This window comes from Anolis sagrei, chromosome 2, assembly GCF_037176765.1.
Source record: "Anolis sagrei isolate rAnoSag1 chromosome 2, rAnoSag1.mat, whole genome shotgun sequence".
Lineage (NCBI taxonomy): Eukaryota > Metazoa > Chordata > Lepidosauria > Squamata > Dactyloidae > Anolis > Anolis sagrei.
Genome location: NC_090022.1, coordinates 285,401,689 through 285,429,482, shown reverse-complemented (window position 1 = coordinate 285,429,482; position 27,794 = coordinate 285,401,689). Strand labels below are relative to the sequence as shown.

Sequence of the window (27,794 nt, the reverse complement as noted above, 5' to 3'; positions counted from 1 at the left end):
GACACCAAGACCTATTTTTGCTCCCGAGTACAATACTTAAATCCTCAAGGTTCATTTATATAGCAAATGGCCCTGAGTTAATGGACGATTATGCTGCCTTTTAAACATGATGGCCAATCGCACAGAAGGTGGAATGCTGATTTGAGCAAATATCAGTCCGTAGGAGTCTGAGCATTCCTACAATGGCATCTTCATGAAATTAAAGGGAGATAAGAAGCAAACAATGCTTTAGGAAGACAAGAAATGTCATTTTTGCAGAGTGCTTTCAAAGAGACACGGCTGTTAATCCGCAGCACAATTTTACAGAAAGAAATTAGAATTCTAAGTTAATAGAAAGCAAATGTGAAGCAATTATTTCCAGTCTGAAGTGGTTTTTAAACTATCATGAAGGGATGCCAACTGAGCAATAAGCTTTTTCAGATGGGGAGTTTGGGGGAAATGTATCCTCCTCTAACTGGGAATGCTATGTGACAGGGAAATCTGGGAATGTAGGGACTTTATGTTCATTTGATTGTTGCATTGCTTTATGCCAGCTCCTGACACAGAAGAAGTAGGAAGCAGCATGTCCACATTGGAACGTTCCCTGGCAGCTCGCAGGGCAACACGGGCCAAACTCATGATTCCTATGGACTCACAACCCAGCAATCCTTGTAAGTTGTACACTGATAGAATTATGTACCAATATACCCCATAATGTTTTCTGTTGCTTCATATGACAACAACAACAGTGGTAACGATAATGATAATAATAATAAATTTTATTTGCTAATCACTTCTCCCTTCAGAGCTTGAGACATAGTATGTTACAAGTTAAAACACAGAGATAAAATATGATACTATTAAAATGTATATATTAAAATACACAGAAAAAAAGATTGAAACCAATATTACTCTTGTCGTTGTTTGTCCCCCTGCCCTACCTGATTTTAGGCTCTGCTGGACACAGTGCAGTTGATAAAAATGCAGGATTGGGATTTTTCATTTATGGTACCCAGGCTGTGTACTGCTTACTTTAGGAAAGTCATTGGGACTAAATTTCCCTATTCAGCTTTCCTTTCTTCAAAGCATGCCCACCCAGCTCTATGCTAAGCAGGTCAAAATGAAGAGTATAGATTGATAGTGGGGCCCATGAAAGAGCTGGGATTTCCTGCTGTATACTATCAACAGAAAGGAAGAGAAACATGCCCCATGGGCTACACATGGGTAACCTTCTGTTATGTGGCCACAAGAAGCTCACCTTAACCATAAATAAAGGACCCTTCCACACAGCCCTATATCCCAGAATATCATAGCAGAAAATCCTGCAATATCTGCTTTGAACTGGGTGATCCGAATCCACACTCAGATAATGTGGGATTTTCTACCTTGATATTCTGGCATATAGGGCTCTGTGGATGGGCCCAAAGACTCATGGCACTAAAAGCCTCCATTAGTCATGCTTCATTTTTAAATCATAGGTTGCCTGTCTCTCCTTCCCTCTCTTCCTTCAGAAAAAATAAACAAAGCCACTTCTGGCCTTCCCAAATAGAGACTGTGAGTCCATGGTGTGTGTGTGTGAAATTGTATTCAGCAAAACGTTTTGTTCATGAAACCCTTCAGAAGATTTTTTTTTTCCCCATGGGACCCTCAATCTGTTCCTGATTTTCCCACAGAACCCTAACTCTGTCCCTAAGGACTGGGAACCCACAAACTTCTTCCTTTCATCATCTATTATGTTTGCCTAGTTGTTTTGTATAAGATATGTTTGAAAATAAAGAGATTCAAATTTCATTTTTAAAGAAGTCCATTCACATTTCAATGGTAGGTAGCAGTTCCCATGTCAACAGAGTGATGATTTCCCTCTAGATTGTAGTCCAAACTTTAAATGTGCTATCCAAGGTGTTGAATCTATAGCAGGAATAGAATCTGGAAACTTGAATAGTTCCTTCACACTCTTGCCTGAAACTTATAGTGAATTAACTGTGCCACTGGCATTGTCACTAGTGCCTAAATATACAACTATTCTCAGGGCAGATGTTGTATGCTGGGCTGGAGCTATAACCATTGCTCTTCCCAACCTCACCAGCATCTATACCCAGCCAAGATACAGGTTAGATAACTTATTGTGACATCCAAAGCTGGAGAAAAGCCCACAAGTATACTAATAACATAATAGTAAATTAAATAATTTATGCTCTCTGCCTAATGGCAGGGTCAGGAACTTCCCTCAGATTTATTTATTTATTTACAACTTTTATATCCCATGTATTGTCGAAGGCTTTATATCCCATTTTTCTCCACCTTCATGGAGGGACTCAGAATGGTTAACAGCAAAAAGTCAGTGCTAGACAATAGATAACATTTTAAAACCACATACATAATACAATAGGTTAAAAATACATATAAAACCATTCATCAAGTTAAAAACATCATCTGATTCAGTGGGTACAGGAAAGAAACTATTTACACTTGGAATTTTGCAAAGAAGGTAAATATTTTGCAATTGACTTTCACTGGGAAGATTCAAGGGTGGGCTGTTTGCTTTGCAGTAACGGATGAGCAGCATCTGTCTAGATGCCTGACTGCTCACTCATACTAATCTTCCATATTTGTAAATGTACCAATGTCACAAAAGTGCCAGCACTTTCAAAAGAAAGCAAGATCTGTAGCAGTTGTCCCTATAATTTTATTCTCCTTACATGTGAAGGAAGTTGCAAAATGCTGCATCAAACTGGGAAGCCACTGTTTGAACACCATCATGCAGACAATCCTTCTGGCAACTGTATATATCTATCGCAGATGACTTCAAGTTAATTACAGTGGTTTCATTTTGACATACTAATATAAATCCTTGAATTTTGTTTATCAGAACTATTTTTCCGACATTTTACAGTTGGTTTTTATTTTCCATAGCCCGTCTCAATTCCCCTCTTTATATCATCCTCCTTTAGAGCATTTTATGAGTGCTAAATAAAACCTCCTTGAGCCTCACCTGCACCACTTGTGAAAGTTGTCAGTGTGGGATAAATCACAGAGGAGAGTCATCTAGACTTTGCTGGCACTTCCTCAGATGGAAAGTTGTGTTAGAAAACAATTTAAGAAACTCATGTATAAAATATCCAAGCCTTTTTGCAGTGTAACAATAGTATCCCAATGGTATGCTGTTTATTTTCTGATGGAATTGGCTATCTCTGATGCACAAGTGCATTTAAATTCAGGATGGATGCATCTTGTCAGTTTCACTTTCTCATGCACTGATGTTTTTAAAACCTTAACTTCTTTCTAACCCAAATACATTTGAGAATTTAGGTATGAAATGAAACAAATTTCCCACCATTTGTAGCAATCAAATTCAGTTGATACAGTTATTCCCAGATATTTACAAATCAAGCCGTCAAAGACTTGGGTGTCAATGGACACATTCATCAGAGCATCAGGAGGGTTGCTATATAAATTTATTTATTTATTTATCATATTTGTATCCCACCTTTCTCAACCCCAAATGAGACAATGCAGCTTTACAAAAACAATCATTCAATGCCACATGCATTCATACATCAATGAATAAACAAAAACATTTAAACCAACCAATTAAAACATAACATTAAAACAACAATTAAAATCACATAATCCAGGTCATATTCCAGGGCCAGTCTGGGTCGTCATTAAATTAATTTCTGATCTTTTTTTTTTTTTTGCCTTCCCCCCATTATTGACCAAAAATACTACCTTTGTCATTCTTTTCACCTGGGTTCATCTAGGTCCTATTTTATCTACTTTAATGTTGTATTAAAACCAACAGGTAACATACCTGATGCCTGCCTATCCCTATTATATCCTTTAATTACAACATCCAGAATTACCCCAGATAATATAAACACTGTCCATGCAGTCTGATGAATTCTGGGAGTTCTAGTCCAAAACAACCTTTCAGAGTTCTGCAGCCTTAGACTTCATTTCTAACATTGAACCAGAAAGCATTCATTCAAGTCAGGCACATGATCTTCTGAGGAACATAAAAACCCACTCTCCACTTACGCAGAACACTAACATTTCAGGGAGAAAAACTTATTGTAGCCCTATTCTTTGATGTGTTATTGTACAACTGGTATACATTGTTTATTTTTATAAAAGAAAACATTAAAAAGCATCAGAAACACACACACATTAATGATGGACAGTCCTCAAGTAATGCAGACCATAAATCTAATACTCAGTTTATCACATTGTTCTTCCAAACATATTAACATTATTCAGAATTAGGCAGGGAGAATATCCATAGACTGCTTCTTATTTTCACTGACAGAGTAGTCCAAGGTTTTTGCCATTTATTCCTGTGTCAGCATAGGAAAATATTAATCACATTCAAAGGTTTCTATTATTTATATCATATATAATAACTCTGGCAAAGTGTCAGTATCATGGGAGAAAAAGAATCCTATAAATGTAATCTATTTATCTGTGCTATAATTGCGTTGGAAAAATGCCTCTTATAATTGGACAATATAAAATTGAATCTTCCTTCCCTTATACCAGCATAAATCGATTTGCTTACTATGGAACATGTCATGAGAAAAAGCTATGGTGCTATATGGATGCAAACTTGTTTTGCCATTTGTCAAGTATAAGGCCTAGGAAACGGAGGAAAAGAAGAGCTCTCAGTTCATCGTAACCTACTATCCTATCCCATGTTGTACAGCTTTAGACAATATACTCGGCTGTTAAATCTCTTCTGATTCATCATTCCACAAGCTTTGAATAGCTGAAAAAAGGTTCTCTGGGTAACTGTTGGCAGCCCAGTACTGGCTAATTGAGTGTATGAGATAGATTATAAAGAATTTAAACTAGTACCACATGTGTGGACTGGACACAGGTATCAGGGCTGACCAAGGCATAATAATGACTTGTTTCACAATAAAGCAAATGGAAGATAATAAATCATGACCAAGATCTTCATAGATTAGGTTCTGGTTAAAATCAATATCACTAGAATGTTTTGTGTTCCTTTTCTAAAATTGCTGCTGAAATATCATAAATGGATACTTTTAATTATAGGGTTTGACTTTTTGTTTTTTGTTTTTTGAAGAAACAGTATTTTGAAAACAATGGAATAAACCAAAATTTCAACAGCTCTCAAAATTACAGCATGGTCTTAACTCTATGTATGGTCTACTGGTTTTCCAACCTCTTATATGAAAGAGAACTTCCATTTGATAATCACCATCTCTATCATCATCATCATCATCATCATCCTGGCAAGACAGGCATCAATCATTAATGGGAAGCAAACTAGTTGGCCATGATTATTTTGGCTGCAAGACTGGGTCATAATGATGATTGCCGTACATGAGTAATCTATGTTCAGAATAAACTCCTTCACCAGTGTCTGTTCAAGGAAAAGAACTGTTAGAAATGGATTCCAAAATCAGAATAGCACATTAAGTCTGTGCTATTCTGATTTTGAAAGACAAATATAGGCAAAGCAAAAAAAGAAATGAAACACAAGAGCTCCTTCTCCCTCTGCCTTTCACAAAGAAACTTTGTTTTGTGTTTTCATTTCCCTTTCTGCATTTCCCATGGACTTGACAGCATTCAGGCATCTTCCAATTACTCACCGCCATTTAATGATGCCTGCCTCTTAATTTGGAAGCTATTTTGAAGTTGAGATAAGCACTAATTGATCAGCTTTTATAATAAATAGCATCAACTTCATTTGTGATATAATCCATCATGTGTCCTTTTCTTTTACACACTTGATTTTTATTTGATTGAATAATGCAGATTTATTTCCTTCAAGCCAGCAGTGGTGGGTTGCGTATCCAAGACTGCAATTAAAGCTCTGTCAAATTGTGTGTCTCGCATCACCCTTCAAAACACAGCTCCCTTGCTAAGTCAGCCACAATATTCATCATCTCTTTTCTCTGAATTAAGTCTAAATTCTCATGTGCTCTTGCATATCTTCCGACCAAGTGCACAGTGCTAAAGCTATGTTAACCTTTTTCTTCCTCCCTTTAGCTGTAGTCAGCGCCATCCCAGTCCCAACATTAGAAAGTGCTCAATACCCAGGGATTCTGCCTTCACCGACATGTGGATACCCACATCCTCAGTTCACGCTCCGACCTGTGCCATTCCCAACACTCTCAGTTGATCGGACTTTTGGGACAGGAAGAAGTAAGTAGAAGTGTTTCGCTATCTGAAATTGCTGGGAAAATAAACAGCCATGACACTGTGCCAAGTAAACGCTGCAAGGGGATATTGTAGCAGTGAGTTATTTTAAAGGTAAAAAGTTCAAAGCCAGATCTAAGAAAATCATATTTTTGGACTGCAGCTCTCCAAGTATGGTTGGTGGGGATTCCAGAAGTTGGGATGCTAAAAATGTTTCTAAACTGAATGGAAGCTTAGTAACACCTGGAAAATGCAATCTGATTCTTGTTGTTTTTCTTCTGTCATTATGTATTGACTTTCCTGATAGTTTCTTTCTAAGCAGTCATAATGATTGTGACTATTCCATGGCACCCCATCATCTCATCCAGTAGCTAAGTAGACAGATATCAATAAGAGCATGCCAAAGGTACTTTTAGCTTTGCCCTCCAGCCCTCCAAGGTTCTCACAACAGCTCAATTAATGGCCAGGAAGTAATAAAGCTATGTGCTGGGTATGTTTTTTTCTGCCTAAATCCATATATTTTCTAACTGATGGGAGCCAAAGGCTCCTAGTTTCAATTGGAGCTTCATATACGTAATTTTAAAGTAGCATTTGCATTATATTTGTATTTTTACAAGAAATCTGGAGGGAGACTATAACAGCCAGTTCCTTTGCTAACGTCAAATGTGCATAGCTGCATATGCATAGATATCTCATTATCTGAAATAGGACAAGAAAGCACTGCATGAAGCCTAAGCATGTGGAGGAAAGGATTATCAGTCCAAGTTGACTTACTAATAACGACTCTCTCTTTCAACATGGAGAACCTCTATGTGATTGGTACTAGAAAAGGCTCACAGTTAAGCCTTTCTGGCATAGATCTTGCAACGGCTGGTATTTCTCATCCCTCTAAGAATGCCCAAATGATATGTATGCATCATGTCTACTGAGGGGTTCAGTATATTGTTTGGGAGGGCAAACCAAGACTAATTTGTGATGACAGCAAGGGGCGGCAGAGAAATTAGTCAGTAGAAGTCTACTCTAAGCCTGACTGCAAATTTTAAAACAGCTATTCAAAATGTTCTTTATATTTTTTGGCTAGTATTTATTGCCTTGAGTAGCTTTGTTAAAATTCAGACTAAAACACAGCTGAATTTACCACCCTACTGACATCTACCTTTAGAAACCATCCAAGGATATATTCTTTCCTTAATAGCCCATGGAAGTGTTGCTGATCTAACTAACTTCTAGTTGCTATGAAGGCTTCTCACTCATGCTTTCTATCCATCTTGATGTGCATTGAGTAGGCTATGATTTTGCTTTACTTCCCTGTTGCCTTCATCTTTATTGTACAGGTTGTGGATCTGATACTTCCAGAGCTTAAAGGTTACCTTTATCACTCTGGTACCCCAAAGTAGTGGCCTGTTGCAATACAATTTTTGAAAAGTTTTTCTTTCATGTTTTTCAGATGTATCTAAAGAGTTAATTGTCAGAAACCTATTGTAATCCTAACAGTTGCTTTGGTCTGTGGTACAAACCTTATTCCCCTTGAATCTTCCTGGCTATTGTTCCAATATTTACAGCAGTGCACAAGGAAGCAGCACAAGCCAGCACCGAAACTATGTAATATTCCTCCACCACAATGTAGTGAAAACCAACTAAAAGTCATAATTATACCACAAAAGGAGGGTAATCTCTGGTTAAGTTACAATCATAAAATACTTTTTTATCTTTAATGGGTAAAGAAATTACAAATACCCAGCTCTCCATACATAATTTCTGCCAAAGTCCAGACAAGTGTTTCATTTTTAGTGCAGCTGAGTAGCAGAACTATCCAATGAAGGACTTTATGAAAGAATTTGGAATTGCCTGAATGTATTTCTGTAGAAAACTGCCAAAAGTTCTGTCTGCTGTGACACAAACTGTACAAGTGAAGTATTCTTATCTGCCCTTGATTGATTATTATCTTTACCTTATTTCCCTTCACAACATTGCACACAAGGCAAGCTCTGCTGCCTCCCATTTGGCAGATAGGGAACTGAGGCTAGGAGAAAGTGGCTACTCTTGAGATGACTTTTTTTCATTTGCTGCCACAGGCATGGCTGTATCTGTGCAGCTTCAGCTGTCAAGGCAGAAGATGTTCACAGGCAACCAGATGAAAAGATTGTAGTTTGTGCATATTACTACTGACATGTAACAAACCAGCCAAGCAGTTGCTTTTCTTTCCACTTTCCTCATGCTTGGCTAGCTCTTGAGTACCAGAATGGCTCACTTAGGGTTTGAAAACGTGTTTTGAACTTTCAGTTGTGCCCTTCCTGGCCAGCATCTAACATAGAAAACAGTTTTCTCTTATCTTCCATTCCACTGTCAATAACAGTAAAACTGGGACATATGAACATTTGATCCTAGAGAGTGGTTATGAAAGTAAATGAATTAGATTATTGCACTGCAGTTTAAACCATGTTGGAGGCTTGCCAGAAACAAATAAAAGCACAATTTATCAAACAGCATCCTTGTAATCTCACCCCAGGTGATCTGAAAGTCATCTGAAAATTGTACTTAATGAAGACACTTAGGAATTATCTTTTGGTTTTATTATCTGTGTGATGAAACAAACAGTGGTTCTACAATGGGGACTAGACAAGGGAATGGGGGGGGGATATGAAACCCATTGTGGGCCCCAAACCAAAAATTAACCTTTTCCTTTCCAACTGTAAAGATAAAACTGGACCCTTTCTCTCCCTTGACACCACTTTAAATCTTATTAAAATCAAAACTTCATTCCAATTTCAATAGGATTTACAGTTTAGAACGCCTTTCATTACCATGGCTCAATGGGATAGAATCCAAATAATTGTAGTTTCACATTGTCTTCTCTGCTATAGCGATCGTTCCTCATCAAACTACAGTTCCCAGGATTCAGTCTGACACCACTTGTACTGCCAGGATTAAATGCTATGGACACCTGGGAGTTGTAGTTGACAAAGTCTTTAGCCTTCACTGGGGAAGCACCAAGATCCCATAGCACTGAACCATGGCAATTAAAGATGAGTCAAATGTCAAATTCTATTGAAATCCTACCAAAATTTTGATTCCAGTTTTGTATTTGCAGCTAAGGAGAGGAGAAAGGTGTGTGTGTGTGTGTGTGTGTGTGTGTGTGTGTGTCTGGAAGTGATATCACACCATTTCCATCTTCCTCATTCCCCTCAGCTGTGGCCTCTCCATATCTCACAGAACAGCTGAAAAGTATCTTTAAAAACTTGTGCAGGACAAGCAGGGCTAGACAGGAACCCTCTTATCTCAGCCAAGATGTCTTTACCACAGGTTTCCCATGGGAGAACCTATCTTTGGAGACAGTTGTGATATTGTCCTTCATGTCCAGCATTCTGTCAGTATGTATAATCTTGCGAAGAGAATGTGTATTGTGTATCAAGGTGCATGCACATTTGAATATTCATTTACTTATACCATTTGAATCAGTTCTATGATACTGCCATTAAACATATGGGTTGTTGTACAATCATAGCCCAAGTATTTTTACAGTTGTAATTATGGCCCAATTATTATTAGGACTTGAAAAAGTTAATTTGTTGACTATGAGCTCCAGAATATTCTAGTCAGCATGACTCTTGAAAGTGGTTGTTTGCGATGTTACCTCTTCCCCACCTGTTTCCAATTTGGTGAATATATTGAAGACATTGGTTGAGATACTTCAAGGCAGATGTAGCTATGATGATGTAGCTACGAGTGTCCTTTCAATCTGAATCTCTAAAACCTGTTCTAAAAGTAAGGCGGCCATGCCAATTAAAGGAGTTATGTGGGGTTGGCAAGCAGGACATTAAAGGATGATGCATCTCATCACCAGCAAGCAGCAGTGCAATTAGCAGTGGCAGGGGCGGCTTAAGGAGCTGGGCATGTTTAGCCTGAAGAAGAGAAGGCTGAGAGGAGATATGATAGCCATGTATAAATATGTGAGAGGAAGCCACAGGGCGGAGGGAGCAAGCTTGTTTTCTGCTTCCCTGGAGACTAGGACATGAAACAATGGCTTCAAACTACAAGAAAGGAGATTCCATCTGAACATGAGGAAGAACTTGACTGTGAGAGCCATTCAGCAGTGGAAATCTCTGCCCCGGAGTGTGGTGGAGGCTCCTTCTTTGGAAGCTTTTAAACAGAGGCTGGATGGCCATCTGTCAGGGGTGATTTGAATGCAATATTCCTGCTTCTTGGCAGGGAGTTGGACTGGATGGCCCATGAGGTCTCTTCCAACTCTTTGATTCTATGATTCTGTGGATCCTGTTGGGGTCCTGTTGCAATCCTTTGCCACACTGCAAAGACAGATACCCCACTGGTGGGATGCATCATGTTTTACACCCCACTGACCAGCACTACAAACTTCATCTAGTTGAATTTCAAGGAGCATTTGGGATCATGGAAAGTGCACCACAACCCTAAATGTGCATATCAAAATGTGTTCAGTCATAAGTCTACTTGCAAAGAACAAACTGGCTCTTTTTTCCACATGTGGTGGACATGCAAATCTGCCAAATCCTACTGGAGAAACATAAAACAAAATAGAGAAGATACTTGAAGTAAAACTTGAGTTCAAACCAGAACATTTTTAATTAGGAATAATTGAAACAAAATTGGAAAAAATAAAGACAAGCTCTTCAGCTTCCTAACAACAGTGGCCAGAATATGCTACGTGACTCCGACACAAGAACAATGGTTACTAAAGACAATAGACATCATGATCATGGATAAATTAACACAATTGATGAATACAAACCAAAAGATGGAGACAATAAAAACAGATTGGTCCCCAGTAAAGAACTTTGTAACTAAATAAAAGTTTAAATGGATGATAAATATACAATGAAAGCTGAATACAACATCCTGAATGAAGATAATGCTAAACAGTCAGCCAATACGATGGACAACTCAACACAGATTCACAACCATAGCAAAGACAATTGGAAGCCAAGATTCCCCAACTCCCCTCATCTTCTCCCCTCCCCCTTCTCTTCCCACCCTAAGCCACCACCCCCTCCCCAAAACCTCCCCCACAAGTCTTCACAACCTTCTATTCCTATTTTCCGCTTTCCTTTCCTTTCAATTATCACTTGTATTATGTTTCAGTTATTTTTTTTTAAAAGATACACAATACACAGTCTTTCACAATGTTGCCAACCATTTGATTCCATTTCTGAATGTGGGCATTCTGTGTTGGATGAAAATGCTCAGTTGCTTCTATTAGAATATTGACACATGCATCAACATATTCCATCCTTGGTGGCCTTGAGGTTCAAAGTGATATTGAATATGTCACATAATTTCAAATATCCGAGGCCTCACTCAAGTGGCTTCTTATTCAAACTGGGTCATCAGTTGCTATAGCACTTGACCTCCAAGGTATCACGTTCTAGCTAGCTTCGTACCACATTTCTGTGGTTAATGTTGCATGCATAGGAACAAGTGACCAGATTTAAACACAATGCTGGTCATATGTAACTCTGCCAGATTATTTTATTCTATTCAGCTTTTTTACTGCCTCTGTTCCGTATCATTTTAATGTGGTTTCAATTAAAAATACCATCCTGATATCATGGAGAATTTATTCTGTTTATGCATCATATTGGACTGCTATGGGAAACCATAGTTTCTGCAGGTCTAAACTTTCCCTGCAGATTCAGTTCCAGGTTGAATCCATGGCATTGCTGGAAAAAAAATAACTTAAGAACAGCTTGGAAAAGTTAATTTTTGAGCCACGACTCCCAGACATCCACCAGACAGAATCCCACAGTTCAAAAAGTGTACATTCTTTCAACTATCCTAGTTTGGCAGAGATAGTTCCGATTAATCTTTTCGTGTCCTACTTTTAAAATGTCACAGTATATCTCTGCTCCTCCCATCTTTCCTCTTTTCCTCAGCTTACTTCAAAGGTTGCAAATTGAGTTCAGAGTGTAAAAAAGTTAGCAGGGGGAAAGGAGAGGCAGAGCAGAAATTTGTTTTTTCCAGTAGGCCTAGGCAAATGCAAACTGCTGCAGTTTCTCCTAGAATGTGCGTTCTTCCTTGTTGCAATCTTGACTGCACTCTGATGTTTTTTGGCCACACACAGCTGAGTTTTCAGCTGTGAAATACTGGAAGGTACAATATTTCCAGACTCTGAACTCAAATAGCTAATATGAATCAGACTAGACAGTATTGAGTTGAAGATAAATAATATAGTCTGATAGCAGATAAATTTGCCAGCCTTTTAAAACTTTCAGTCAGAAAGATCCATGTGTAGACAAGTAGAAAACCTCTGTATTAGAGTAACTTGTCTCAGAGTACCTATCCCTGCATTGTTACATGACTGAACATGCTATTGATTGGAAAGAGGCACCCTTCAAATTCATCATGTGCAATGACATTACAGATAGCATACCCATTCATTCTACCAAATGGGGCATGCTCAAATCCCTCTTCTCTGTTCTTGAAACACATTTCTAATGAACTAGAAAGAAGCCAATGCTGAAAAATCACCTTTAGCAAAAATGTCCCCACTCAACCGTCTACTGAAAGAGAAAATGAAGAAAATGAGGGGGAAAGGCCGATTTCAGTTGCTTGTGCTAAGATTGCTGATCTTGACAGTCTTTACATTTCAAAGATGTATCGTGGGAGGTGCAGGTATTATGGAAACATCTAAACAGAGTATTTCAGAACTCGAGGGTTTCAGAACTCTAGGATTGGGCCTGTTTTTCCTTTGCTATCCTAAATAAAATATTTGTTTTCATGCTATGGAAACAGTTTCCTTCTTCTGTGATTTCTCTTCTAGTCATGTTCCAACCTGAGTTGCTGGATTGCTACTCTTAGGAATAATAATAACAATCATCACCATCTTTATTTATATCCGGCCACCATCTCCCCAAGGGGACTGAGGACGGCTTACATGAGGCCAAGTACAACAATACAACAATGCAATAAACAACATACAACAGTAAAATATAAAAATAAAAAAATTAAATACAGAAACAATATAAAAGACATAAACAATGTAAAATCACAATAATTTAAACACCGAGACTAAAAACCCAGTGGGCAGGGCCAATAGCAAGGATTAAATTTTTTTTAAAAAGTTTAAAAACACTGGGTGAGAAGGCAATGTATTGTATCTAGAAGGGATCAGAGGTATGAAAATAGGGTTTAATTGCACTAGTAGGTAGAAAATAAAGTGCTTCCCTGGACATTCTTTTACAAGGTTTGGTCAAGTCAGAGGTTATAGTTCAGTTAATTAGGAACTCTTCACACAGCCCTTTTGAGTCATGCCATTTTGCCGGCCATTGCCAGCAACAGGGAAGGCATGTGTGGAGGCTTGTGGCACCCCATGCGCCCTCCCTCCTTCCCCATCATATGATGGAGACTGGAAATTGTGTGTTGGCACCCTGTTCCTGTCCCCATCAGATAGGAGAAAGGACAGAAATGCCTGGCAACACACATTGTCCCATCGCCATTTCCCCCCATAATACAAGGAAAAAAGGGAGGAAAGTGTAGGTAGCTCTGTTGAAGTTACCCAAAATGCACATTCCTCCCTGTAGTGGTGGAGGAAGTCCTTTGGGAGGAATGTGGGAGGGGCCTGCCATGTATCATGTGATGGTGCACGGTAGGCCCCTTTCAAGCCGCAAAACAAAGCAGCAACACAGGGCTAAAATGCCCTGTGTGAAAATGTCCCTTGGCTCTCTTTCTTCCAGTTTCTTTTTCTGGATTCTTCTTCTCTTTGCTACAGCAAGAGAAAAAGAAAGAGAGAGAGAGAGGTTGCCAGTAAAACTGCTTGTAACTGTTATCAACTTGTGTTGTTTAGATATGAATTTGCTAAGATTGTCTTCTAAAATTCCTTTTACCTTTTACCTTAGTGTGGTACTCAGCAACAGTAAATCTCCAATGATGCTAACAGAAATTAAGAATTGATACTAGAGCAGGAATAGGCAACATGCAGCATGTGTGCACCTTTACTTTCTTTCACAGCTCTCCAAGGGCACCTCTCCCACTTCTGAAATTACTCCTGTGCCACCTGAAAAAAAGCATTTTTTTTCTTTAAGGTTCAAGGTGTATGATAAGCATGTACTTTCTTTTGGATTAGATTCATACTACTATCAGTGTAAAATAAATAATATATTAAAAAGTCAGCTTATGCTGTTTTAGTAAGCTATTTTGACCATAGCTGACATCTCCCCATGGCCTATATTGTTTGCTGAGAAGCACAATTATGAAATGACATAATACTTTCTACCTGTTTTGAAACCACAGTTGTGGTGTTGCTGTATTTCAGAATTGTGGGAGCAGTTTTGAAAGATTTTTGGCATTGCTACCATTGCTGCCACCACAGTCACATGATTGAAATTGCCATGCCATGGAAAGGGCAGGCCCAATTTGTAAATTCTAGCAATCTGAAGTCAACACTAGGCAAAGCTTCACATGAGCATCTTTCAGGGATGATTTCAACATTAGGATCCAAGAAACAGACTCAATGGAACAGTGTCTTCCACAGAAGTTAGAAAATTTGCTCCTGTGGACTACAAGCTTTCCAGCAAATGCCATAAGCCCACTGTAAATGGAAGGCTGTCTGCCTTCATGACACACAGCTACTTCCAGTGAATTTTAAACTGTTTTGTTCTACTTGGGGCAATGTCAAGGAATACTCCTGGAAACTCTGGAGTATCTTGCTGCTTTGTGACAATCTGGGCAGCTAGATTGTGTCCAGTTCATCCTGATCTACTCTTCCAGATGGGACAATAGCACCACCACACTTTTTCTTCACTCATCAACACAGGGGTTGTATTGACACTGTCTTCACACCTACAGAGCTCGGCACAAGCACCTGATAATCATGGGTGTCCCTGTTGACATTAAAATGGAGTGCTCATGTGACTAGCATTAAAAGGGGAAATGACCCATCCTCCTTCTTCATGTAAGAGTCCATTACTGACATTGACAGAGGTGCCAATAGTCACTGCTTCCCCTTCCTGATCATGTAGCTGCCTCTGTCAATGTCAGAACAATTAGGAAGATGGAAGGAAAGTGGCCCTTCTTCAGGTGATCACATAGGTGCCCCACTCTGATATCAGCAGAGGCATTGATAATCTGCCAGAAGCTGTCACTGAGCCATATTATTTGAATGTGTAAACAACAGCCCCTTTAAAAGCATTTGTTAAGATCTGTTTCGACATTAGCTGGGATTTGGACCAACATAAATCTACATGGAAAGCTCAATATCAGTATGTGGAGTGCCTTGCTTTACCATCTGAGCCTCATAGCACTAAAAATGTATACAGTAAGACCTTCATACAATAGTTAACTGAAACGGTGTGATACCACAGTTACCTGAAACCACAGATATGACCAAACACCATTAAATTACCTGACCTCAGCATACCACTGAATAGGCTTATGCATTTCATCTGGACCTCATTCCATTTCTATGGACTGAATTTTGGGAGACACCAGATACATTTTGCACACCTCCCAAAACAGGCAAGAAGCCAAATAGCTGTTTTTGATCTGCAGCTGAAAAATGTGGCTAAATCTGGCCCATTGGTGACAATGGAAGGGGGGTTCCCAGGATCCCCTCCCATCATTTTAGGGCTATCAGGATGAAAATGACCACACCTGGAGACCATATCTTCCACTGTTAGCCTACCAAGTTTCATAACATTTGGGCCATCCCCTGATTTTGAGGATTTTTTTCTTTTTAAAGCACAGAGAGAAATATAATTAGAGAGAACTTGTTTGCAAAGGAATGAAATTATAGGTAGGTAAGTAATTAGGTAGTAGTTTTCTGAGAATGAGGCTTTACTGTTTATTTGCTGGGATTGTTATTAATAATAATAATTGTTAATATTTTAAAAGTATTTTCTGGAGGAAATGAGGGGAAGAGAAAAAGAAGCTAAAGGGTGACTCGAGGCTCTCAGAGCCTCCCAAATATTTTTAAAGAAAAGGATTCCAAGACCAAAGAGATGCTCTTTCTTTTTCCCAAGTCTTCAAACATGCACCCCATCCATCCGTCCCATACTTTCCCAACTCCCACTAAATAAAATGAAGCAAGAAAATAAAGGAAATCTAAAATATTCAATGCTAGAGAGAGGCCAAGCCAAGCCAAAAAATAAAGCTGAGAACCAGAGGCAAGGCAATCAGACTGAAGCACCTCTCTAGAGCCAGGATGCAACTGAGAGCAATGGAGGTGCCCACGCCATTAAATAGACACAGCTTGCATAAGACATGTCACAATGTTCTTCTGTTCTGATTGGCCCAACAGGCAGGGCTCATAGGGAAACCCCATGTGAGCTCGATGCAGCTTCTTTGTGCACCACCTGATGCCAAATACGAGAAGAGGAGCCATGACTGACTGCTGCATGGCCCTATTTCAGTCAAAAACAAAAAAACATGGTGACTGAGCCCTCCATTACAGCGAGCTGAACAAGCCGAACAAGCTACATTGGCTGAAGGAAACCAACCAAACTGAACTGTGCACAAGCCTACTTGTGATGTCTCGGCTTATTATTTCCTTGTTGCCTGTTGGACTGTTCCATTTTGCCAAGTTTAGGGGAGAAGCTTAGGTTTCCCCTAGAGGCCGAGGTCGGTTGGTGCAGCCCATTCTGACTCAGAGCCAGAATGGGCTGGTGATAGAACTTCTTATGGCATTCTTTGTTGATCATAGCTTATAGATAGTTGCCAGATAGTGTCTGGTCTGGCCTAGCAATTTGAACAGGCCATCCTTATCAAATATTTGCCATATATTTGCCCTATAGATAGATAGTTCATAGATAACACGTTTCATAGAATAGTTATATTTGCCATAGTTTATAGATTTTAGATTAGAATATATTTACCTCATAGAAATTATAGTTGTTACCTCAGAGTTTATATTTCACTTATTCAAAGTGCACTTTTATACCTTGATTATTTAGTAAACAATTGTTGAACTTAATCTTGTTTGTAGAGTTTTATTTTGGGGGAATTATAGTAATTTAGGGCATACCGATGGTCACTGGGAAAATAGCCAGACACATGTAGTTTTCTCCTTAATCTTCCCAGTGTGCCATCATACTACTACTGAGTTGTGCTAGAGGGCCTAGAAAGATATCCTCTTTAGAAATTTGCTAGGTCTTCCAGTGTAACTCCATGTTAACATACAGGGGAAGCATGTCATAGAATCAGCTGGAGTACTTGACAAACTCCTAGTGAAACTATTTTGTTCCAGCTACAAGTAAATGAAACCATGAATTTTGTCCAAAACCTGTATTTTGAATCAGGTAATTACAAAGTTCAGCAACTTCACTAGCAATCATTTCTTTCTGGAGGACAGCACTCCATAAGACAAGAAACATATTTATTCTATGACCATTAGGAAGATGGAAAGGATATTAACTATATACAAGTGCCATTGCCTCCTATTTCCCATAATTGCTACTCTACAATGCCTCCAGTTCATGCTCACAAAAATGTCCCCTCTGTTTCCATGGGACTGAATAATATGATTCTGAGAAATAGTTGCAAATATGCATTTTAGAACAACATTTGTTGCTTGGTTAGAACCTCATTCGGGGTTGAAGTGAAATATCGCCGCTTACCTAGGCATTCATCATAATGAAATGCCTGGAGATTTTACCTGGCTGTGGGCTTTGGGCTTGAGTGTTTCATTCTGCTGAGACCCCTGCTAGAGAAGTACTAGCCAGAGTTCAACCATCTCTTCTCATCATGAAGATAAGCTGAGAGATTCTTACCTCCAGCAAAACAAAAATGTGATTGGGGTCTCGGGGGGTTTCAATCTGCATTGCGTGACTGACTGTAAAGCTCTCAGGATCTTCAGTAGTGTAGATATTAAGAGGCTTTTTACCTGCAGTGGATTAAACCACTTTGTTTAGTATTAAGGCACACTTCTCATATTAAGACATGCTTCTCATTTTCAGGGCTTCTGAGATTATAGCAGGCCAGCACAGAAATGGGAATTCCAGTTTGGCATTCAAGATCCCAAAAAATTGAGCTTTCTTTGTTTAAACAACAGCAGCAGCAACACAACTCTCACACAGCCATAGTCCATAATATCTTATATCATTCTTCCCACCTGGGTGGAGGAGTCCCCTCCTTTTAGTTTTACAAAATCCTTGAGTCACTGTTTAATTATGCTTTATTTAAAGCTTCAGTCCTTGACTTCTTGCACAGTTATAGTAGTGAGTAACATACAAATTATTATCTCGCATAAGACCATGTTAGTACATACACACACACATACACACATATGTGTGTGTGTGTGTGTGTCTCCCTTTCCTTGATTCTGGGCAAGGAACCACTTCCATGAGCCCTCCCTATGGCTCTTTCCAGCCCTTGCCAATTACACATCCCTTATTTCAATGGTGGGAGCAGATCATTCCTTTCTTGCTAACTAAAGAGTGAGCTGGCAAAGTATTCCTAGGGTGCATCTACACTGTAGAATTAATTCAGTTTTATACTACTTTGACTCAATGATATGGAATCATGGGGGGGGGGGGCTGTAATTTTCAAGGACTTTAACTTTCTTTGCCAAAAAGTGCAGATGCATTATGAAGTCACAACTCATAAGATTGCATTGCATTGAGCCATAGCAGTTAAAGTGGTGTCAAACTGTATTAATTCTACAGTGAAGATACATTCCTAGTCTGGAAACTGCAATAGTCTATAACGATTGTATAAAATTGCACCCAAAAGTGTGTTTCTGGAGTGTGAGGATTTTAATATGAAAACTATATCATTGTGCAAATAATAATAATAATAATGATAATGATAATAATAATAATAATAATAATAATAATAATAATAATAATAATAAATTTCATTCATCTCCCTGCTCCCCACCCCTTCTGTTTCCAGAAGCAAGAATTCTGGTTTTGTTTTGGGTTTTTTTTTTTACTCCTAATTAAAGTAGACCCACAAAGGGAATTGTTGAATGGTCAAGTCAACATATGAGTACATTAAAATGGTTTAATGGCTTTAGTCAGAACTAATAATAGGATTTAGGCCATGATTTCTTTGTACAAAATGGTGGATTTTGCACACAAACACAAATCCTCATATATATTTTTTCATACAAAGAAATCTCATGCCTCTGGAAACAAGGGAGGGACGATATGAAAATTCCCAAGAGGAAAAGGGTTGCATGAAAAACTTGTGGGTTTGGGGTTTTTTTTGTTTTTTGTTTGTTTGTTTTTTTGGGGGGGGGGGGTTGCACGCTGTCATACCTTGCTACTTGCTGCGAATAAAAACAGCAAACAATTCCCATCTTTACTCCAAAGACTGAAGTTCTCACAAAGATGTACAGATACAATTATTACAATGACACAGGAACATCCAAAATACTTAGGGTTTTCAACTCTTATAGGCTTCCTTGTCTATGTTAAACATTGCTTACAAAGAGTGCATCTACAATGTAGAACTAACACAGTTTGACAACACTTTCATTGCCATAGCTTAATGCAACAGAACCCTGAGAGTTGTACTTTTAGAAAGTCTTTAGCCTTCTCTGCTAAATAGTGTTGGTTCATCATCAAACTACAACTCCATGATTCCATAGCATTGAGCCATAGTAGTTAATGTGGTATCAAATCACATTATTTCTACTGTGTAGATGTACTCTGAGATTCAGGTGATAGCAAACATCATGAGAGTGCTGGTTTCACAAAGGCATCAGGAAAATCATTGATATACAGCTGATAGTTTTCATGAGCTCTAAAACAAGAATGGACAACTCTTGGGAGTTAGAGGGCTTTGTTCTTTATAAGCCACTCTGAGTCCCCATGGGAAGATGGTTGGCGGGGCATAAAAATAGTTGTTGTTGTTGTTGTTGTTATTATTATTATTATTATTATTATTCACCTATACTTGAACCTTGGGCCAACCACTGTATCCTTCCCCCAACAAACCTTACTAAACGCTATGCTGTGATTTGTGATTAGAAAAAAAAATCATATATTGATTTTCCTCATCTGTTTCATTCACATTATTATTGGACTAATTATTAATCAGACTAATGAAAGTTTGCCCAACTGTAACTCATTGTTCTACAAATATGCTGTGACATTTTTATGAACCTTTATTTTGTATCTATGCACTATTTCTAATAAAAGGTGTGGCATTTTAACTGTGCTGGTATATATTGTGTTTCTTCCATTTGGAGCAATTACTCGTTATATCAGGCCCTGCTGTGCCTGTACTTTGGGTACCAGCCTGGTGCATTTAACTTTATCCACTCTGGGCAAATGAAACACTCAGTGACGTAAATAACCATTTGGGAAGCAATAATTTAACATAGTTCCTGCCCCTGCCAGACTTGTAACCAAGCAACAAATGGACATGAAAATTGAACCAAAGTCTTTCTCCGCTCCAGGTGGCCCTGTGAAGTTATGGCTGCATTACGTTGTCAGGGCAGTTTAGCCGATAGTCATTACTATGTCCCAAGCTGTAATAATTGGACGGTAATTACTTATCTTCCTACAAAAGTAAGTGCCTAGAAAAACAGGGAGGCAAATGAGGATTGGGTTGTGTGTGGCAAGCTATTCCTTTCGGATTACTTCTCATTGTCTTTCCTACATGCAACTTTCATATTCATCCCTAAATTGCAGAGCTTCAGTCCATTCCATAACAGTGGGAAGCTAGAAGTAGATTGTAAGGTAATTATCTTGTGTAGCTTGGTAAGAGTTCAGCTACTGTCGCTGAACCTTTTCCCTGCTAAATATGGAAGAAATGTACGCAGGGCTGGCTCCAGGCAATGGGACTCTTCTCAAAGACTGTCTCACTCTAGAGAATTATCTAGAAGCAAATGTTGGCAGCTAGGTGAAAATATTTCACATTTCTCACAATGTCCTGGAGTGCATCCACATTAGGTGTTTGGGAGCATCATGGAGAATTGTAAATCTCATTGTTGCCCATCACATACCACAAAGATCTAAGGCAAGTATCATATTCAGTGGGCCCGTGATGATGTGCAGATCAGATAGATTAGTGGCCTACAACTCCCAGAAATCCCAGCCAGTTTACCAGCTATTAGGATTTCTCACAATTGAAGACCAAAACTTCTGGGGACCCACAGGTTGAGAACCACTGATATAGCCAGACAGATAGGGTAGCCTACAAAACATTAATTCAGTCTGTGTCTTGTCTACAATACAGATAAAACATAATACATAAGGAAAAGGCAAGGGATTAAGTTCAACAGGTGTTGGCTGCTCTTTTCTCCTTCAGAGACAAGAGTAATAGCAGTTCACACTCCCCCTCGAGCCTGCAAGGAGAAGTGGGTACAATTATTATTATTATTATTATTATTATTATTATTATTATTATTATTATTATTATATAAAGAACTAGCTTAGTACACAACAAACAAGATCACTATGCTGGCTTTTGTATTTGATCACACATTGGACACTTCCCAAGTGTCTAGGACTGTGTGATGTATCGGTGAATAGTGCATGCAGATCCAAGTAGGGTGGCCTTTTGCAGTTGTCAGTCCTGATTGTTTTTAAGTGCAGGCCAAGGACTTTAGGCACTACACCCACTGGGACTATCTTTACTGGCTTGTGCCAGAGTCTTTGCGGTTCAATTTTTAAATCTTCATGTCTTGTAAGCTTTTCCAGTTGCTTCTCATTCTGCTGTCACCTGGGATTGCAACATTGATGATCCGTACTTCAATGATGATGATGATGATGATGATGAGTAGTAGTAGTAGTAGTAGTAGTAGTAGTATTGGAGGATGAGCCTCAAAGCATCTACTAGGGCCAAGTTACAATGGTGATGTATAGTCCAGCACTTTCTCTGCTGACTAGCAGTGGTTTCCAAGGTGCCAGCCAAAAATCTTCACAGATTTGCATGATGATTTTCCCCTCCTTTTTCAAAAAAGTGAGATAATTGAACAAGGACATATTAGGGAGCTGAGGGAACATACCTAACCATGGAAGTTCAGTGATGAACAGTTGGTCAGTTGTGATCATATGAAGGAGCTTTCCTGATGCACTCCCATGGTCAAGCAGAGGCTTTTTGGGTTGAGGATGGAACTTTGCCTGGTGCTATCCAAGTACTGTTGTACAACTTGGTAAAGCCATTCTGCAAGGAAGTTCTCAATGCCTCCACTATGGCACAGTCCACTGCACAGTAGGCAACACTTGGTGTATAGCGAAGTACTAAATACCCTCAGCATGGTAGCTATCATTGCACAGCCAGCCAAACCCAGTATGCAACAAATCACTAGAGATCTCCTTCTGTAGTATCCAAAGAACTCCTACTTACATTGGCATAATATTATAGTTAATAAGACCTGGCCAGGATGTGGCCTTTTGCCACAAAATTAAGTTCAGGGAGGGAGGAATTCACACTCAAAACAGGGCATGTATTTTGGAAAGAATTACTCCTGTTTCTGTCAGTGGGAATAATCATTCACAGCATGAACAGCTTGCCAGTGGTTGCATCGCACACACAGCAGTCATTGTGGAGAAATAAAATTCCATTGATTTTGTGTCCAGGATGGGGAGTGCCCATTGGGTTCATGTATTCACAGGCTTCTCCTACAAGCCCTCTTTTACAAGGAAGATACCTGACAGTAAGATAGCCTCATATTATGCATGCAACTCTAGTGTGACTACTCAAACCACAGAAAAATTGATTCTGGATATAAGGTAATAAAGCAGAAAGCAAAAGCTTTGGTACTATTACAGATGTCTTAAGTTAAAATGGAGCTGGGAATCATTCAAACAGAAATTAAGCAACCTCTTTGACTTTAGTGCTCATCAGAAACTACAGTCATTTTAATGATCTAATGGTCTATGCAAAGGAACTAATCCAGTCATTTGATGTATTCTATGCATGGTCGTTTGTCTGTTTTGGCAATGATTTGAAACCAAAGTCTGAGCTTCAGTGACTTATGCTAACTTATGCCCATACAAATTCATAAATAACTACCACATTGGATTGTTGTGTGTTTTCCGGTCTGTATGGCCAGAAGCATTCTCTCCTGACGTTTCCCCCTATGACAGGCAACCACCACATCAATTCCTGGATTCCTCCTTAGTCCAAATATGAAATATGGTCTGATTTATGCAAACAGTGGTTGTTTCCATTTCAGCATGTATCATAAGTTATGTATTGTAAATTATTTTTCAGCCAGTGAAAAATGGATGCTCCTTGCTTCATCTCAAATTCTGAATTAACTGTTGAAGGTCAATCCATTTGCTAATTCAGATTCCATCTGAACACGAGGAAGAACTTCCTGACTGTGAGAGCCGTGTAGCAATGGAACTCACTGCCCCGGAGTGTGGTGGAGGCTCCTTCTTTAGAAGCTTTTAAACAGAGGCTGGATGGCCCTCTGTCAGGGGTGATTTGAATGCAATTTTCCTGCTTCTTGGCAGGGGGTTGGACTGGATGGCCCATGAGGTCTCTTCCAACTCTTTGATTCTATGATTCTATGATTCTAACTCAAAACATTGAATCAAAACATATGTAAATGCCACTGATTGAGTGGGTTTACCTGAACAATTGGGACTAGCTAATGGGTTTAGGACATATTTGACTGGAATAAAATTTCAACTTTTTCCCCTTCTCTTCCTACAAGCCTGAAGAGTATAATTTAACCTGGACAAGTACATTTCATAGCTTTGGAGTATGCTCCTACAAAAAAAAAAAATCATTGGTGTCCAGGATTTGGGACGAAAATTGTCTTAAATTTCTACTTATCTTCTTGCAGCAGTGAGTGAAGCACCAGCCCCACAACAAACGACCATGTTACCACAATCACAGCCTGAACATCCCAGCAATGAGGATGCCCCAAGCAGGACAATTCCAACAGCATGTGTCCGGCCTACGCATCCTCTCCGCAGCTTCGCCAACCCCTTGCTACCTCCGCCAATGAGTGCAATAGAACCGAAAGTCCCTTATACACCACTTTTATCTCAAACAGGTGAGTACACTGTTGAAACTACTGCCTGGAAGGCGGCTAAGTTTTTCTTGCACAAAATATGTTCTCCTTGATAATACTCATTTCTCTTTATTGCCACCCTTCCAGTATCATTATCCATGAGCAATATTGCAAACCATCATGCTATGTTGTTTAGAATCGGGGAAATAGTTTGAAAATTGGTTGTGCTTTCACAGCTTGAGCAGAATAAAGTAGGTAATGCTGTTTCTAGGCTGGCCCTGTGATGAATTTGGTTATAGGCTGTGCTCATATATCAGACAGATTTTTCAGAATTTTCTAGCTTGAGGTGCCATTCAACATCATTTGAGCAAACTTCCATGGAAGAAAATAGACATCCTGTTCTCTCTTTTGTAGTGTTCCATATCCCAGTCTGCTTGGAATAATCCCCAAACTCCAAAGCAGGCTTATCAGAGCTGGAGGAGTGAGAAAGAATCCATTCTTCTCAGAGTTTTTCATCCTGTTGGAGGATTAGACTGAATATAACCTTTGAAATCTGTCTAGAAATGACCAGAGGATTTTTGTTAATTGTAGTAATGGAGAAAGTGCTTGCACAGTTTTTTTTGGGGGGGGGGGGTTGTCGTGTCAGGAGTCGCTCCTGTTGTGAGAGAATTGGCCGTCTGCAAGAACGTTGCCCAGGGGATGCCCGGATGATTTGATGTTTTTATCATCCTTGTGGGAGGCTTCTCTCATGTCCCCGCATGAGAAGCTGGAGCTGATAGAGGGAGCTCATCCGCCTCTCCCTGGATTCGAACCTGCGACCTGTCGGTCTTCAATCCTGCCAGCACAGGGCTTTAACCCACTGCACAACCAGGGGCTTGCACAGTGACCTTAATATAGTGTAGTGGTTATAGTGGTTATGAGAATTAGCTATGAAGCAGATAAGTTTGGGTTCAAATTTCAGTTCTGCTGTGAACCTAATAAAGTGTCTTTCAGCACCTCAGTCTCTCTTGCACATCCGTATTCTGCAGAATAATATTAAGGGAACAAAGTTGTTGCTCAATTGTAGAACACATGCTTTGTACAAATAAACTTTTATTATTTTGTGTCAAAAGTATTACATAAATAAGCATAAAAACTGATAAAATAGAGGGAGGACACACGACCAAATATCTTTTGACAAAAACGGGCAACAGCAACCACATTGTCTGTAGCTTTAAGCAATTCTTCCTCTGTACACGAGGCAGGGCATTGTGGACAAGTATACAGATCCTGAGTTGTTTGTTCTGCTCCACAGCTGCTCAAGGTAGAGGATTAATTTAGGTAGTGCCATTTTGCCAGGTTATCTTTTGATCTGCCAGCTGGAGTTCCACTTTTGAGTCTGTTCAGGGACTTCTAAGTTGTCCACTCTTGGTTTGCCCCTGGAGGCAGACCCTCACTGGGGACTATACATTTGGAATTTCTTGGTTTAGCTGCCCAGAGGGATGCTCTTGCTGTTGTTCTGAGAACAGTAAGAGGAGTGGTGGTCCTTATGAAGCTTTTCCTTGATTTGAGTTTACTGGAAGGAGGCTGATAGCCATGCAGTAGGTGGCTTTCACAGTGTTCAACCTTATTTCTCTCACACTTAACAGCAACTTCCCATTGCACACGGAAAGAGTCTCCTCGAAGACTGAGCAAATACAGATAAGTGTCTCCTGAGCAACATTTCTTGTAAATAGCTAATCTTCCCAACCCAAAAGCATTGCTTTTAAACATTTTACAAAGATGCCACAGCCCTGTTTAACCCTGGCAGAACATAGTTCTCTGCTTTTAAACATAAACATATGCAATTAGAGCAGCCATGGCAAGTGATACGACTGGTAGATTCCCAGTCATCCCAGAAGCAACTCCAGGACTACTCCCATTCTGGACCACAGTCACCTTGTGGATTAAAAAAAATGATGATGATGATGATGATGATGATGATGATGATGATGATTGCATAGATATATGTTTATGCCTACACAGAAATGGGAAAAGCTTTCCTGCGGAGCTACCAGAGACAGCTACTTCCAACAGCAATTCAATCCAAAGTTTTATTGCTTATAGCCATGGGCAAACACACATCACAAAATACAATATAGAGAAGTAACTGCTAATGTGGATGAATAAACAATATGGTATATTGATTATATAAAAAAATTAAGAAAAACACAATTTAAGAACTATTTATAGCAGTGGTTCCCAGCCTGTGATCTGTGGACCACCAGTGGTCTGCAAGAACTAAAATGTGATCTGTGGCCTCACATTACTACACCTTTGCAATGAGAGTAACTGGTCTTGTGAAACTCTCTTATAATGCCAAGGCTTATTAAATATGGTTTTCTGTGGGTAGATGGAGACTACTGGATGGCATATGTTCTGTATCAAAACTCCAGCTGATGTGGTCTATCCATTGCAATTTTCTGAATCAGCACCCCAAGTAACCAAATCGAATCTAAAGTCGACCAAAAATGGTCAACAGGTGCTAATGTTGGAGAGTGTTCCCTGATCAAAAAAAGATTGGGAACCACTGATTTATAGCTTCTAAAAAGAAATGTTACTATTTCTAATATTAATTCTCCAAAGCATCATACTTTCCTATTATAAAAAACCAATTGAGTTGGGATTTTCATTCTGATTTTCTTTGCTGCAATTGCAAAGAAGCCAACATATTTAGAAAAATATACCCTTTCATCATATAACAAAATACTTTGTTCTGAGTTGGCTAGCTGCTGCATTGTGGCTTAAACAGTGACAACACTCTCTAGGGCCAGTGTATACTGGACAACATAACAGGTAATACACTAAGTCTCCTGTGCCGCCATTATCGTAAAAACACAATCTGTCAGTTACAGGGATGTGAAAGTACATCTCCTCCAGAAGGCGACTGGCATTTTCTGAAATCTCAATTCTGTAAAAGCCTTTCTCAAAGAGAGATAAAAAATATGAAAAAGTAACTGTAAAACTTTTTTTGTTTGTTGGTTGGTAGCAAACCATCAGGAAGAGTGTTTATTGTTTATGGCCTGCCTGTCTTGGGATAGATGAAATTTCTCGATTTTTTTTTTAAAGGTGGATTGATATCTTGACATTGTTTCCCACTATGGGATTGAGTCATTCTGTCTTAGTTCAGGCCTCCCATCCCAGGGTCTCTTCCACACAGCTCAACAAATCCCACATTATCTGCTTTGAACTGGAATATATGGCAGTGTGGACTCAGATAACCCAGTTCAAAGCAGATATTGTGTGATTTTCTGCCTTGATATTCTGGGTTATATGGCTATGTAGAAGGGCCCCCAGTAGTCCATATCAACACATTTCAGACAATATTATGCCATCCATCTCATCTACCTTAAAGGGGGGGGGGGGGGGTAGACATGCCACAACTGTCTACAGGGTAGATGGTATGACGAGATAGGCAAGGACTTTCCTCAGAAAACCATTCTTCAGCGCTACATTGAAGTCAAAACTATGTAGCCAGACCAACAGTCAACTCATATAAGGTGGGTTATCATCTTACATGTGTGTAGCAACATTTACCTAAATTGATTGCAGGACTTTACTGCATAGACACTAAACAATGACCCTTCTCAGTAGCTGCAAAACCCGTAAGAATTAAAATAAAGAAGTCAGTATTGTTCTTGGCTTATACCGTGTTGCTTGTTTCAACTGAAGTAGATCAACTGAAACAATGTTATTTTACATGTATGCTGCCTCTGGAATCAATATTTGAGTTAATGGGTGTACT

General features: G+C 39.3%; 1 protein-coding gene across 4 annotated transcripts in view; it reads left to right on the top strand.

Moving 5' to 3' along the window:
- Window positions 1–27,794, top strand: part of DCC (DCC netrin 1 receptor) — a 1,101,219-nt gene that overhangs the window by 1,038,385 nt on the left and 35,040 nt on the right. For all 4 annotated transcript variants that reach the window (XM_060761267.2, XM_060761265.2, XM_060761264.2 and 1 more), the window contains exons 25-27: window positions 534–650; window positions 5,995–6,150; window positions 23,861–24,073. In XM_060761267.2, coding sequence (XP_060617250.2) covers window positions 534–650; window positions 5,995–6,150; window positions 23,861–24,073 — 486 coding nt within the window. The remainder of the gene's footprint in view (window positions 1–533; window positions 651–5,994; window positions 6,151–23,860; window positions 24,074–27,794) is intronic.